We start from the raw sequence: 17145 nt of genomic DNA on the forward strand, positions 1-17145 counted from the left end.
TAATGATGATATAGTATCAGAAGTTGTGATTTACTTCAAGATTACCACATTTGAATATATACTACTTAAATTGAAAATCAGTTTGCTTAACAAGTGTATACAATATAGTATCAGATATTCCGTGTACAATGGTTATATTGTATCAGCATTATTTGTTAAACCATACTTACAAAAAATAATTTATAACAAGTTAATATAAATTAAATTATATACTTGGAGACAAAAATTAAAATTGAAATACATTTCTTGACAAAAAACATTCTTCAAATTAATATTTACTTAGTAAGATTGTGTTGGAATGATAAGTGACAATACAAAATACTAATTAACGTAACTTCAACACAATAAAAACCTAACTATTCTACATTAATCAGTCCACCTTCTACTGGTGTAGTGTAGCCACTCTTTGGCCTTATAAGATCTTCAATATCGCTAACATATCCAGCCTTGACTTTGTCCATACCATACTTGGATCCTTTATTGAATAATTTCATACCTTGATCCTTTATTAATGATACTAAATGTTCAATAAAGTTGGAGTTGTAGGTAGGACCAAACTTTAGAGTGCTCTTTGAAATATGTTCAATTACATAAATCATATTCTGCAAATTAAATAAACAATTTTTATCAATCTCTAACAGATATAAACATTATACAAAATTTCATTAGTCGTGATATAAAGAGACAAAAACAGAAACAGGCCAAAATGATCCTTAAACATATATATATTAGATACATTAATGTTTATGTGCAACACATAAAAGGTGTAAAGTTTCAAAAATTGCATTATCGTTATATAAAGTGACAAAAACATAAACACGTCAAACTGATACTTAAAAAAGTATCTAAGATACATTAATGTTAATGTGCAAAACATAAAAGTATCACAAAAATCAATATTTCTTGTGTGCATTGAAATAGTTGATATTTTATGAGTTCAATTCACTTTTAGGTACATTAATGTTCATGTATATTGATACTAAATAACACCTACAGGGCAATCTAATACTTGAACAATAATATTAGATACATTAATGTTTATGTTATTTGATACTAAGTAACAACAAAACATTGAAGTTAAACATATATATTAGATACATTAATGTTCATATGCAACACATAAAAGGTACACAAATAAACAAATTTCATTAGTCGTTATAATAAGTTGCAAAAAAAAAAAAAAAAACAGGTCAAACTGATACTTAAAAAAGTATCTAGGATACATTAATGTTCATGTGAAAACATAAAAGTATCACAAAATTTTGCGTTCAATGTGTGCAGTGCAAAGTTGAAATAGATGATACTTAAATGAAAAAATAAGAATCATCAAACTGAAGAAAAAAATATGAATATGAGTGAAGATGTACATACTATGGTTAGTGTTGGTCAAATAATTGGAGGTGTCACCTTTCTACCCATTTTCTTTGGGGTTTTCGAATCTTTTGAAGTTGATGCATGTTTGTTCTTTATAGATTTTCTCTTGCTAGAACTTGAATTTGTCATGACTTTCGGGTCATGCGACTTTTTAGAACTCAATTCTTTGATGTTTTCGATTCTGAAATAAAAACTAAATATTTATTATAGTTAGCTTGATATTGTAAACCAAAAAAGTAAATACACAAAAAAGAACAAAAAAAATGAAGAAATCAGAATTTAGAAGACGATGACCTATTTTTGACTATAATCTAGATGAATAGCGATAGGTTTCTTTTGAATTTCAAATTTACTTGAAATTGGTAACTGAAAATTTTAGTGGTAAAAAATTTTTGGGCGAAATTTTTTGGAATGGGAAAAGTCTAATTTTTAGTTCCACTGTAAAAAGTACTGGTTAAGTATCATTGGGTGTCAAAAAGAGATTTTTGAATTTTAATAAAAGAGTAGAGAAATATTGGGAATAGGGAAAATAAAATTGTGTAGTTAAGTAATTATTCCAAAAATTATCATAAAATTAATAGTATCCTTATAAAAATTTCACCATATTAAATTATCAAAACTAAAATGGTAGCTGATACAACTATAAATATAATATTTTAATACAATAAAATTAATTGTATGCTAATAATATTAATTTAAAATGCTCAAATAAATAAGTTAATGATTAATGTTATTATATTATTATAAATTGGATTATATTATAAAGTGCATGATACATTTATTGATTATTTTTAATTACAAAATTATTACATTTTAAATATCCGCACAACACGCATACATAGTGTTTAAAAGACGAAAAATCTGAAATACATAAAAGAGGAAAATCTCACAAAATACTTGGTGAATCTGACAACAAACTCATAAAAAAAATCAAATAATATGTTTAAAAGACGAAAAAATCTGAAATACAAAAAATTTAGTGAATATGAAAACAAAATCACAAAAATTCTTACAAAATACTTGTTGACTTAAAATTTACCTTTTATCAATGGGTGAAGAATCTTTTGAATTAATTGGAGATTTCTTGAAAAAGTGTAGGAAATTCGAATAGTTGATTTTCTTGAACAAGGAAAGGAGATAACAATGGTTAAAAAGGAAGAGAGAAAAATGAGTTATTTGAGATAAAATCTAAAAAGAGGGATAAGTGGGTAATGAATGTATTTTTTTTTTAAAAAAGAAGCTACCGTATAAAAGAGGAAAAAATTGTTTAATGTGGGTTTGATTTGAGAAATAAAAGGAAAGGAGATTAGTTATATTAGGATACAATTTTTTATTATAAAATATTGAGATATTGACATTTTTAATAATTATTTTAAAATATAGTTATTTTTACTAATTATGTTAGGGATTGTGACTAGTTTACTAATTTACCCTAAAAATACTGTCTTCGTCCCAATTTATTTGACTTACTTTTCTGTTTAGTCAGTCCCAAAAAGAATGACACATTTTTATATTAAGAAACAATTTGACTAAAAAATCTCTATTTTATCATTAATGAAATGATTTACAAACACACAAATTTCTATCGTTCATTCTGGACCACAAGTTTTAAAAGTTTTTCTTTCTTTTGAATTTCGTGCCGAGTCAAACTACCTCACATAAAATGGGAAGGAGGGAGTAATAGATAAAGTCAATTACTTTATGTCTATATGACTATATCCACCCAAAGTCAAATCTCAAAACGCTAATCCATACAGATTTCACTTTTCACTTCTCCGTTCTTAATTATGCAGAGTGAAATAGAGTGTTGCGGCCTGCGAGCCATCGTTTTCGATTTTCACTTTTCACTTCTTTGTTCCATCTCGTTACTCTTGAGTCTTGACTGTCTATTTGCTTCATGAATCACAACTTTGCATGAAGAGTAAATTTCTTCTTTATTTTTATTTATTTTTTGCTTTTTGTATAGGTAAATGGTAATGGTAGAATAAAACTCAGAAAGATTTGAGAATGACAAAAATTGTTTTTTTGTATGTGTAATGAAAGATTCATAATTTACTTTTTTTGTATGGGTTCTTATATATCACATCTTTTCTTTTATGCGCATGGAAGAAATTGGTAGCAAAATAAGTGAAGATAAACTTTAAATGAAAGCATACTTAATACTTCTTCCCCGAATGAAGTTGAAGCTGATGACATTGAAGTTTCAAAGAAAAGAAAAGTCCTGTTATGACCCAAAAAAGGGCCCAAAATGATATTTGAACCGAAAAAATAAATTGAGTCGAAATTGCAAAAATCGAGTTGAACCAAAGTTATTTCAGTTTAGTTTGACTTTATATTTTTGTCAAACTAAAATCTAAAAAATCGAAACAAATTTCACAAATCGAACTGAACTGACCTAATGTCCAGCCTTATAACAATGGTAGAGTTTCATCATATCACGGTATAAAATCGAATAAAAAATCAAATCAAACCACAAAATCAAGTTAAATAAAAAAATCGACTAATAATTTGGTTTGACTTGGTTTAGTATTGGGGAGAAAAGAAGACTATATTTGGATTGGTTTGATTTTACCTAAAAAAAAATTAACTCGAGACCAGAACAACCCGACATTATATATAATTTTTAAAAATAATTTTATATATAAAATATTTACTTTGGTACTAGTAGTAATGCTAAATGGCTAGAACTAAATTTAAAAGGTTTGTAATATCTTTTTTAGTTTAAAATAAACTATTTTTTTATTTTTTCGTTAAAAAATATTAAAGTTAAGAGAATAAAAATGTTCAACAAGGTAAAATAACATAGATAAAATATCATTCTTGCCAAAAAGATTTTTCTTATTTTTAAATAAACTTCGTTTACTTTTTCATAGTTTTTATAGTTTATCATATTATTTCAAGTTCTTGAAATTTTGAATGGTCCAATAAAGATTATAGTCCATATATATTAGTAACTCTAATAAAACACAAATAAAAAAATCAAACTAATACTAGTGCTAACAAAAAAATCACTTTAACACTAAGAACAATAATAATAATTATTCTTTAAATTTTTACAGTGAATTCATCTGTGTTTTGCGCAATCATAAAAAAACACAAAGAATTCACTAAGTACATTGGGTTTGTTTATTATAATTAATATACTTTTAATGTAAATAAGTAATGATTACAATTAAATAGTGAGTAATATTTCAATCGTGAAAACTTCTACATACCTATTTATCCATACAATATATGTTTGACTATATACACACACATCATCTTCTTGTTTTAATTTTTTGTGATAAGTCTAACTCTAATTTATAGTTCCCTAAATATAAAACAAACCAATATTAGTCAGTACTTTATATCATTCATTGGTGTTCTTAAAATTAACTTTATTTATTTTGATTTTTTTCACCTTCCTCTGACCATATATTAATCGTAATTATGCTTATTGAATTCAATTTTATAGAAAAACAATAAAAAAAATTATGGAGTCATATGAAATTAATACAACTTGATCTTATGATGAAAAGGTAAGATATAGCCTTTCTTTATAATATCTATAACGATGATCATGTCTCAATTATTTTGAATAATATAAATATTACTTGTTTTTATGTAAATAGTTTTTTTTTTTTTAAAAAAAAAAAGTTTTCACACAAGCATAATTCTTGATAGTTTTATAACTTACATAACAGACACCAATAAATAACGTATATTAATCATTAAGATTTATTTCTCTTAAGCAATCAATTATAGATTTAAAATTTTGATTAGTAATTAGAAGATCTTTTAACATTATTAAGTTACTAATCCAAGAGAAAAATAATTTTAAATTTTAAATTTAATTTATACTTTGACAAAATTTCAACCATAATTAAGATAAATTCTTGAGAAAGTGGTATCTCTTTAGGATCTACTCTACCATTTTAAAGTATTAATTTGAACTAAAAACAATCATAAACTTACAACAATCAGAAGTTCATATAAAAATTAAACTTAAGAGACATCATAATGATACAAAAAACAAAAAAAAAAAAAAAGAAATAATACAATACACGTATCATTACGACTTTCATCGTTAAAAATATAAGGAAAAACAAAATTAATATATTATTATCTAAAATCTCGTCTATATCCACTTCACAGGCCTATCAATATTCATGAGCTTTCTTCTTAAATAAAAGTAGAGATTCGTCACTCTTGTTGACTACTTCAAGTTTACCACTATTCAAAATCTTTCCTCATATCAAAAAGTGTAGTTGGACAATTCTGGCATCTATGCCTTCTTTCTTTTTTTGTTATCCGTCATTCTTTCCTGTTATTAATCTTGTGTACCATTAGTTGTTCACTAAAGCTTTCTTATCAAATCTTTTTTAATTTAAAGGGGAAAAGAGTCTAATATATCCCTTAATTTTGTTTTGAAGTTAATATACCTCTTATTATGAAAGTAGCTCATATATATCATTACCGCTATACAAACGGCTCACTTATACTCATGCTTTTACAAAATGAGCTCACATATACCCTTTATTTTACGGAAGTTAAAAAATTAGTTTTAAATTTATATTTTTTACTTTTAATTTTTTTTAAAAAATTATTTAGGGGTATATATGATTTTTCTATCAAATTTCAAGATATATTTTAATTTTTCATACATAAATTATTTTTTGACTTCTTTTATTATAATTATTTGAGTTTCTTATTCTTATTTTATTTTTTTCTTTCTTCCTTAGTGTAAAGAAAAAAAATTTAAACTATTCTTTTTTTCTCTATTGTAATTTAATTTTTGTATTCGAAGAAAAATATTTGGTCATCTACAATAAGTTTACAAAAATATTAGTGAAACAAAAATAAATTTGATTATCAAAATAAAAATTATAAATTAGTCACTGAAATAAAAAGACTAAAAAAAATATGTTTGACGAGAATTAAATTTACTCATGATTATATTTTCTTGAAAAATAGAAAAAGTTAGATTCAAATTATTATTTTTTTCATTTCCGTTAGAGGAAAAGGATATATGTGAGTCATTTGTAATAAGTAGGGTATATATGAGTCACTTTCATAACAAGGGTACATCAGCTCTATATGACAAAGTTGAGAAGTATATAGACTCTTTTTCCTAATTTAAATCACACATATGACCAACTCTTCGTGTGTCTCAATAATATAAACAAAGAAACGAAGGAAACAATGATCTGTATAAAAAAAGAAAACCTAGGGGGGAATAGATCAAGAATATGTTAGGATTTGTGAATGCAACTTCTTAATGTCATTTTCCTTACCTTGAACAAATAATAAAAAGATGAGATCTCCATTAGTAAGCATTAGATAGAAATAATACATAAGATATCAAGAATTGATCAATAAAATTTGAATTACTTGTAACAACATTAGTACTTAGTATTGAGTGTGATCTATAGGCAAGAAAGACTTTATTGTCTACAAGATCATATCTTATTAGGAATTTTCCCTATGCCACGTTTTCAAATATAGCAATTTCATCTACAGGTAATATTGTAAGGCAAACTAAACCTTCCTCCACTTGTGCAAATGTGCTTGAAGGTGATAACTCTAAATATGCATTTGTAAAATGTGCAACAATCGTTGGAGAATTGATTGTGACATTTTAAGACTCGTAACATAGATGAAAAGTCCTTGACGGATCATCCGTCCTAGTAGCACTAATTGAATCAACCAGTGTTATTCCATATTAAATATTAGGTTGTTATATTATCAAGCATCAAGCACCAGTGGTCTAGTGGTAAAATAGTACCCTGCCACGGTACAGACACGATTTCGATTCCCGGCTGGTGCATTCTTTGAGTGCTTTGAGCCTCTTTTTTTGTTTTTGATACTGAAAAAAAATCATCACCGAAAGCATTCTAAGATGCAGTATGGAATGGTTTCAACTCATCAACAATGTTTGCATCACCATAGCGTCTTTTTTTTTTTAGATACTAAAAAAAAAATTATCATCAAAAACATTCTAAGATGTAGTACGGAATGGTTTCAAGTCATCAACAATGTACGCACCAGATGCAAGTGTTGTTTTATTTAGGTGGGTCGGAAAATAACGTGATACTTGTTATATCAAGTGAGGTTCAAAATCATGACACCAAAAATATTTCGTAGATTGATAGAATTCTTTACATAAGAACCTTATAACATATCAATTGAGATAATCAAAATTTGAAATATATTTGGTGGGGTGCACCAGGCCAAGATTATAATGCAACACCATGGCGATGATTGAAGATCCCGATAGCAAGCTATCGTGATAGACCTTCCCCTAAAAATACAGAGTTAATGTCATGTGAGTAAATGACTCACTACACTTAATCTTAGCCAAAAGGCCGAGAAAAATATGCTTTTACATGTGTTATGCCGCACTATTTTATGTCATTTTGATACATAAAATCTGGCTTTCCAGCTATTATGGGACTATAGAGCTTCTATACTTTTTCTCCGAAGGGACAGGATTCACTAGTAATCTATCTCTAGTTTTACTATTTAATGATGAGACTATCTAGTCTCTTTTTATTGATATATAGAACAACATAAAAAATCATGGATGGTTCAACTAAGGAAACAATTGCAGAGACAATGAAATCAAGATCATTCTTCTAACAGGTTTTGGTGCAAAAGCAACGCTGACGGAGGCCACGACTGTTGCCACCAATGAAGCCTTCGGCCTGGCAAACAGAGGCACAGTTGGTATTGCTAATAAATGTCCCCTTGAAACTACGGCTCTGTGATCACAAGTTCTTGCCTCTGCATTGCTAATTGGTCCCATATCTGTCAATTGTATGCAAAATTGCAAATATCAAAAATGAAGAGTCATTTAAATTATAGAGTACCAATTATAAATTTAGAAAATATATATCAAGGATACAAATTTATATGAAGAGGCGGAACAATAAAATGAAGGAATTGAAGATTTGAAACATGTGCAAAACGGTTTTCTAAAAACGATATTTGCAAATAGTTCTAGTACATATGATTGTTGGATTTTGAAAGATGTGAATGATAAATGAAGAGTTGTAACTATTCTGTGCAGAAAAATTGTTGATTTGAATTTTCTTTTTGAATAGTTTTTACTTTTATGAAAGTTTCAACTTTTAAGAAGTACAATAATCTTTACGGGAAGTTGCAACTTTTCCATAAGTCCAAAGGGTGTTGACCTTTCTGATAAGACACAATAAACACATGTTGACACTATCCTTTGTTGGCTATAAATAAAAGGGTTTCCTCTTATTTCTCAACAATGTATTTCTGAATTTTTTTTCTACTACTAAATCTAGCATATATTCTAAGTATATTTTATTGTCGTTCAATGATTTGCTGACACCATGATTTTAGGTAACAATACACAGGTGAATAATATAATTCTATTTTATTATGATATATTTCATTAACCTCGGGTACTTGAGGGAAATAATTTTCTTAAGGACACGTTGTGCATTTAATGTGCTCGATTTTCTTCTAGAGAAATATATATTGCATGTTATTTCTAATATGTTTTCGATTATATCTTTCTTACATGTTTTAAGTTTCTTCTAAAATACTCTTTAAAACTTTGTTATTTCTTATCAAATTCTATAAATATATTATTTTAAGTATCTTATGAATACATGATGAACAATAATGACAAGCGTATGAATTTCTCAACTAAGCAAATAGTGAAGAAATCCTATTGGAAAACAAGAACTTGAAAACTTGATTTTTTTGGAGAATGTTATAAAGAAATGTATTCTATAAAAAATTATTTGTGAAGCTGACGTAGTTAGATTTAAATAGAATTGATGATAACCAAAAAATAAAAAATACGCATTCTTTTATTTAGAAGACACCAATTAAAGAATGAAAGGAAACACTCTTATTTCATTTAAGAAAAACCTTATATTATTAATTTAATTTAAACAAAATTCCAAACATAAATGATGAAAGAAGACACCCACATTCAATGTGGATGACATAACTTGGTAACTTAATATGGTTCATTATAAATATCGCTATTGATTTATGCGATTCTAAATATATTGACATTAATTTAATTATTATGAATATTTTTGTGCGATTTATAGTCATTAAATGTCTTTTTTGTTATAGTGCTTTGAGCTGGTATATGATAGTGCAGAACATTTCTTACATTGTTAAGGAAGTACTCCCTCCGTTCTATTTACTTGTCCATATTTTCTTTTTTAGTTGTTACTATTTATTTGTTCATTTTTACAAATCAAGAAAGGACAAAAGAAAATTCATATTATACACTCATTTAAACTTTTTGAAAATTTCCACGTTATAATTCATCCTTTTTGAAAGGCATAATACAAATATTAGATCCTAAATTTGGTTTCAAATTTTAACTTTGACCTCCAACTTTCATTATGCTCAAACATGCATTTTAACTATTCAACTTTTAAATAAATAAACACATGAGTCCTACATGGCAAAATACATGTAGGACACCACGTTGGACAAAAAATGATATGTAGCATGACACATATGTCTATTTGTTCAATTTTATACAAGTTTAAGCGTCTACTTGTGCACACCAAAAGTTGAAGGGCATAAATGTGATTTGAAGCTAAGTTAAAGGGAACACTTATATATGATTGTTAGGTTGTGGAGCCTGATTAATATTATGATATACTGTCATATATTAGGTTGTACTATTTTTTCTCCATTTATTCTCTGTAACGTAAAATACTCTGAATTATTAATATATATACCCATTGCCGTGGAAGTTTACCCACGGGGTGTTACCACGAAATATTGGTTTCTCTCTTTCTCTCTCTAGATCTATCGTCTCTCTCTCGAGAAAGTTCTTGTGTTCTTCATTCATCAAGTGTGTATGTGGATTCGATCCTAACAATTTTATGTCTTTTTGAAACTATAATCAATAAGGGTAAAATTATAACTTCAATATGCTAATCATTGTTAACTTATTATGTATGTCATTTCTCAAATTGACAACAAAATAGAAACGGAGAGAAATTTTATAGTTACCTTAAATATAAAATATTTCAAAATTTCTATTTTCACATTAATCAATACGCTATAGAAATCAACCTCAGTTGACTATTATATGTAGTGCATCTTCAATTCGTCTTGCAACAACATTAAAGTAAAATAGTTAAACCATACTAGGGATTTATAAAACTATATAATAAAATTAAATATTATGAAAGAAGAAGGTAAACCCAGGCCAAAAGCATCATTTTGAATTGAACATGTATATACGTCGCCATTTATTCACACATGTCATTGCACTCATATAATATACTTCGCTTCATTTTATATGTCAATTTTTTACTTTACACTTGTATTAAAAAATAATGTAATTTTATTCTTTTATTCTTATTTAATGTTTTCTAAAGTCAACTTTATTTACAAATGATAATATTAACTAACTATTCTATCAAGGGTATAATAAGCAAAATATGACAATAAATACATAAATTTTATAAAATGACAATTATTATGATCCAACTATTTATAAAAAGAGCTGACATATAAAATGGAACAAGGAGAGTATCGTATTCCACACATATCATGGATATTGTTTGTATATGGTACATTATAGAGATTTGTCCCAAGGTGTCAGACGATCCAGTGGATTGATGATCTTTATGCTCATCCTTCTTATTAGTATATACTTGTATATACCTAGCTTTAATACCGTAGTTGATCCTCTCTAATCTAGATAGTGGTTTTTCCGGTGTTAGTCATGACTTTGTAATTTTGAATCATGACAAAAGCACCATATATACTACACTTGATCTTACATTTGCAATTTTATGGATATGAAATAGTTCAGACATGACACTCTATTAGAAAATAAGAAAAATGGAATAACAAAATCAACAAGCACCATCGGTCTAGTAATTAGATATAATGTGAAAGCTAGCAAAGTAAACCTCAAAAGACCATAAGTAAGAAGACAAACGAGAAATATATCAAAAGTCACAAAGATTTAATGTGGTTCGGTCAAGCAACCTACAGCTACAAAGGAGATGAACAATTAGAGGCAGATCTAGGATTTGGAGGTACAGGGTGTCACAACGTTCAAGTAATATGAAAGGATCGATTGCTTTATTTTTGGGTTACAACTCATGTTATTAATTTTATTTATTTTTATAAATGAATCGATCGAATATGCATGTATTCATATTTTCATTTAGATATTATGTAATTAGATATATCTAACCAATTTAATTTTATTTCCTTTTTGGAATTTGATGTCTTCTTCGCTTAAACTTTCAAGAAAAAAAGATTTTTCACATTAAAATTTGAGCTTGTATAAACCATCTAATAGTATTAACATAATATATTCATCTTCGTTGACTTTATGTGTTATTGAAAATATATAGTTAAGAAAGAATAAAAATTGTAGTTTCAGCCTAGTCATCTTACATAGCAAAAACGTCGATGAAAATCGCTAAAACCTTTGAATTTAAAAAATCATTTTTGAAACTTATGTTTTTTTAAAACTACTATTTAAATATATTCTTCATAATATTTATTTGATGCTCATAATTCAATATTCACTAATTGATAAGAAAAATAAACACGTTACACTCATAACAAGAGATTAATAATTAGTGCAAGAGAAAATAAAAAAAACTCAATATTAATTATGGAAAGGGGTCAATTTGAATTAATAAAAAATAGTAATAAATAAATAAGAACAAATGTAGAAAAAAAAAAAAAAAGAAAAAAAAGGGTCAATTTGAATTAATAAAGAATAGTCATAAATAAATAAGAATGAATAGAAAAAAAGAACAGGAAAAAAGAGAAGAAAAAAAAAGAGCAAGAAAAAGAGGAAGTGTTGATGGCCAAGTTGGAACCTTCATAGCCTAGGTGGGAGATCTGCTCCTTTGCCAGCTGAGCTATTTCGCAGCACAATTATTTGGTGGCAACCCTTTAGTCAAACCAATTGACCTCCTCTACTTTAAATCCTAAACGGACAAGGGCCTAAAATACCCTTAAAGTATTGAAAAATAGTATAAAATTACCCTTCATCCACCCATTGGCTCCAAAATGCCCTTTTCATCTACCTATTGGCTCCAAAATACCCTTGTCATCCACATTTGGGTTCAAAATTGACCACTTTTTTAATTATATTGAAATTAAACTCTTTAAATATTTTTTAAAATACTTGGCGTTCAACTATTGATTATAATTATAATTTATTAATATAATTTATAAACCAACCCACTACCCACTCATTACTAACTAGACGTCACCCAATTAATAATCCAATTATAATATCAAAATCGTCATAAACACAACTAAAACACGATGAAATTATAGATTTCTGAAGATGACATTCAAAATTATTCGAGTCCGAATCGAAGCCCCAATTAAATTTTGGTTGAGCCGCTTATTTAGGAGGACACTTTCTTTCAAAATTGAATTAGAAATTTATGATTAAAGGTAAAGAAGTAATACATCCCGAATTAATTCATGCACTTTTTTTAAAATATAATTTTATAAATATTTATGGTTTGTTTTAAAATTTTAATATATTATTTTGAAAAAAATTTACCTATGAAATAACATCACATAATTGAGACGTAACAATGATTAAGATGAACATAGTCAGACTTTTCAGTTTATCGGTGATTTTTATTTAGCCACTTGAATGTATGATAATTACTTCTATAATTTTTCAAAACACTCAATTGACAGTAGCTTGCATTAATAATGTGACGGGTTCATTAATTTAGAGGGATTTAATTAGTAATGGGGTGGGTAGTGGATTGATTTATAAATTATACTAATAAGTTAAATTATAACAAATAGTTAAGCGCCACGTATTTTAAAAAATATTTAAATAGTTTAAATATAAAACCGTCAAATAAGTGGTCAATTTTGAACCAAAAGGTGGATGACAAGGGTATTTTGGACCCAATAGGTGGATGGAGGGTAATTTGTACCATTTCCAATACTTTAAGGGTATTTTAGACCCTTTTCCGAATCCTAAAATGAACATTGGCTAAAATGTGTCATATCAGTTTTGCTCCAAAAATGTAAAGGTTTGTTAACTGCACAAAAATCCTATGAAATCCTTCAACTTAAAATTGAAAGAAAGATTTCCAACTAGAATTGGTGGGTTGTGCCAGACCAAGGCAGTAGTGCAACGCCTAGACGACACTTGAAGGTCCCGATAGCAAGCTATAGTAATTGTTATTTGCAGTTTTGATGATTTGACAAACTTAGGGACCTTGTAAGGTACCGGTTTTCTTACTTGAGTGTTGAAGATGAAAACAAACTCAGGGGCCTTGTAAAGGTACCAGACTCTCAATGTGACGAGCCGGTTGACTGCCAGCTGGATAAGGTACAGAAAGTAGGTGCACTCTTCCCAACGATGTCAGAAAGTGGGACTTCTCCAACCAATGACAAAGAGTTTAAGGAAAGTGAATTGTCCATATAAAAGTCACTTTCCTAAACATCATTTGCAGTTTTTGCAACTTGACAAAAAACTTTTCAAGAACGATTGCAAAGGCTATTACCAAGAAAAACGGCATAATTATTCTAAGAACAACAGAAATCTCTGGAGCATTTTGTGTAGCTGTTTAAGAATATATTCTCTTGTTCTTACATTGTAAACTATTCCTGAAACTATAAAGGAATCAGTGGGTAGTGTTGAAATTCTAAGTTGTCTAAGTGGGATAGCTTAGTGGGTAGATTCATTTCTACTTAGGCTTGTTAAGCAATAGAGACTATTGCTTGAACGTGAGATTTAAAACTTCTTCTCACATTTGTTGTAATCGTGTTTTACTTTTACTTTTGAAGATTAGTGAAAACGATTGAAAATCCTGTGAGACAGGTCGTGGTTTTACTCCCTTAAGCAAGGAGGTTTCCACATAAAATCGTTGTGTTGGTTCAAACTGCATTTAACTTTCTGTTTATACTTATTAGTGTAGTAAGGGACCTGGTCCATTGTCTGCTAAGTGAAGGCACATATTCTATCAAGTGGTATCAGGGCAGACACTCTCTATTTGGTTAACCCCAAGGAAGTGATATCTGTTCTAGAATGACTGCTCCTCTTAATCTAGAAGAAGGTCAGTCTTCAACAAGACCTCCTCGTTTCAATGTACATTTCTACAGTTGGTGGAAAGTTAGAATGCATGATTTCCTCATGGCTGAAGACAGTGTGTTATGAGATATTGTACTTGGTAGACCGTTTATTCCAATGATAGAAGAAAAGGATGGAGAGAAAACCAGTCTTGTTCCAAAGCCTAGATAGAAATACGATGAAGCTGATAAAAAAAGATAGAAAAGGGCTACAAGGCAAAAACTCTTCTTGTCTATGGGATAGGTCCTGATGAGTTCAATCGTGTTTCAGCTTGTGAGTCTGCTAAAGAAATTTGGGATTGTTTAAAGACAGCTCATGAAGGAACTGAACAAGTCAAGGAATCAAAGATTGATTTGCTTACCTCACGGTATGAAAACTTCAAAATGACGGAAGGAGAAACCATTCATGAGATGTTCACAAAATTGTCCTCCATTACTAATGAGCTGACAAGTCTTAGTGAACCTATCAACATGAGCAAACAAGTCAAAAAAGTGCTTCGAATTCTTCCAAAGTCCTGGGAAAGCAAGGTTGATGTCATCACTGAAGCTAAAGATTTGAAGGTGATGACAATGGATGCTCTCATTGGAAATCTAAAGACACATGAGATAAATCGAAATCATGATTTATCAAAGAAGTAAGTCAAAAAGGATAAGTCATTGATGCTGAAGTACAAGTCAGATGAAGATTCCAGTGATGATGATATGACATATCTCATCAACAGATTTCAAAAAATTGTGAGAAAGAACAAAGGTTTTAAAAGAGGAACAAATGGTCCTTGAAATGCTACTCAAAATGATACATGCTACAAGTGTGGAAAAGTTGAACACTTTATTAGAGAGTGTCCTCTGGTCAAAAATGAAAACAAGGAACATCAAAAATCAAGAAGTGACAAAGAGAAGAGAAGGGACCTAGTACTCGGTAAGAATGATCGAAAGGCTGTTGCTAACTATGTGGTCAAAAAGGCTCTTTCTGCATGGGGTGACTCTTCAAGTGATTCAGAAGATCCTGATGAACCAAATAATGTGTCTATGGTGGCTGTGCATGAAGAGGAAACCATTTTCAATGAAATGTTTGCTCTCATGGCTCATGCAGAAAATGAAGAAGAGGATGACAAGGTAACTCTTCTTGATATGAAAAATGATCTGAATAATTATTCTCTTAAAAAATTGAGAACATTGGCAAAAGTTATGATTGATTCTGTAATTGAGTTAACCTCTGAAAGAGACATCATGAATGCTGAACTTGACAGTTTAACTGAAAACAAAGTTAAACTGGAGGAGAAAATGCCAAAAATGGTGTCTCTAGAGTCTGATAACACTGAACTTAAAAACCAGTTGAATCAGATAACTGAAGAAGCTGAAAAGCTAAATGGAATGTCAAATGGCTTACAAGTTGAAATTGAAGAAAAATTGAAAAACTCTGAGAAAAATCTGGGATTGTCCTTGGAGAAGAGCAACAAATTAGGAAAGGATATTGTCAAACTTAAGGAAGAACTTGAAAAATCTCTTAAGTGGACAAAATCCTCTAAGTTGTTGTCAAATGCAACAAACTAGAGTAATTTCAATAAGAAAGGACTAGGAGGTTTGAATATCACTCCTCCTTTTAATCCTCACAGTAAGTATGTATTTGTGTCTGACAATCTGCTTTGTCTTCATTGTGGTAAAAATAGGCACTTAAAGGGAGAGCGTGCTGGCTGGAGAAACTCTCATGAAAGACTCTCTAATTATGGTGAAAGGCAAAACTTATCAAAAGAGAGACATGGTCCTCCAAAGTCTGTTTCAACTGATAGATTTTCAAAGAAAAAATATGTCACTGCTCCGATGTCCTTTGTTAGAAAGTTTCAAAAACTACCCTATTGGACTAAATACAATCTGATCACTCCTCTGTCCGCCTTCTGGAAACTCAAATTGAAATGGGTTCCCAAGCTAAACAAGTAATTCTTGGTGCAGGTGAGTGAGAGGAGCAGCAGTCAATGTTGGTATATGGACAGTGGATGCTCTAAATATATGACTGGTGACATCAAAAATTTCCTCTCACTCAAGACACTTCAGGGAGGAGGCGTCTCTTTTGGTGATGGAAAGAAGGGGTACATTTTGGGAGTTGGTAAAGTGGGAAGGTCTCTTGAAGATTCAATTGACAATGTGTATAATGTTGATGGGTTGAAGTACAGTCTTTTGAGCGTGTCTCAAATTTGTAACAAAGGAAATGAAGTCAAGTTTACTTCTGAGAAGTGCACTGTGGTTAGTCTAACTACAAAGAGGGTAAATCTCACTGCTTTCAGAAGTAAAAACATGTATGTGGCCAACTTAGAAACGTCTTATGGAGATGATCTGGCATGTCTTAGTGCTCAAAATGAAAATGCTGATCTTTGGCATCGTAGGCTAGGGCATGTGAGCTCATCTTTATTGAACAAACTGATTTCTAAGGACCTGGTCTGAGGTCTGCCAAAGCTGAAGTTTGCTGAAAATAAAATATGTGAAGCTTATGTCAAAGAAAAACAAATCAGATCATCCTTTAAGCCCAAAAAGCAAGTAACCTCATCAAGAACTCTGGAGCTGTTACACATGGACTTATGTGGACCTTTGAAGGTTCAAAGAAGAAATGACAAGAAATACATTCTGGTGATAGTTGATAATTACTCAAGATATACATGAACAAGATTCTTAAAATCAAAGGCAGAAACACTTGAAGAATTG

General features: G+C 29.3%; 1 protein-coding gene, 1 long non-coding RNA gene and 1 pseudogene across 2 annotated transcripts; 1 reads left to right on the plus strand and 2 right to left on the minus strand.

The window, feature by feature from the left end:
• Positions 1-219: 219 nt before the first annotated feature.
• LOC138340826 (uncharacterized) lies at positions 220-2573 on the minus strand. The gene is made up of 3 exons (XR_011213672.1): positions 2414-2573; positions 1372-1567; positions 220-602 (listed from the first exon to the last, which is right to left on the minus strand). It is a non-coding gene; the product is annotated as an uncharacterized lncRNA (long non-coding RNA).
• Positions 2574-7568: 4995 nt separating this feature from the next.
• On the minus strand, positions 7569-7731 carry LOC112940766 (U2 spliceosomal RNA; annotated as a pseudogene).
• LOC138341888 (uncharacterized) lies at positions 7605-16887 on the plus strand. Its single transcript, XM_069294002.1, has 8 exons — positions 7605-7639; positions 7796-7851; positions 7996-8116; positions 13591-13787; positions 14693-15083; positions 15285-15977; positions 16119-16278; positions 16399-16887. Exons 1-8 carry the CDS (start codon positions 7605-7607, stop codon positions 16885-16887), a joined length of 2142 nt encoding a protein of 713 aa, XP_069150103.1.
• Positions 16888-17145: the final 258 nt, after the last annotated feature.

The sequence above is a fragment of the Solanum lycopersicum genome, chromosome 1 (assembly GCF_036512215.1).
Source record: "Solanum lycopersicum chromosome 1, SLM_r2.1".
NCBI classification, from domain to species: domain Eukaryota; kingdom Viridiplantae; phylum Streptophyta; class Magnoliopsida; order Solanales; family Solanaceae; genus Solanum; species Solanum lycopersicum.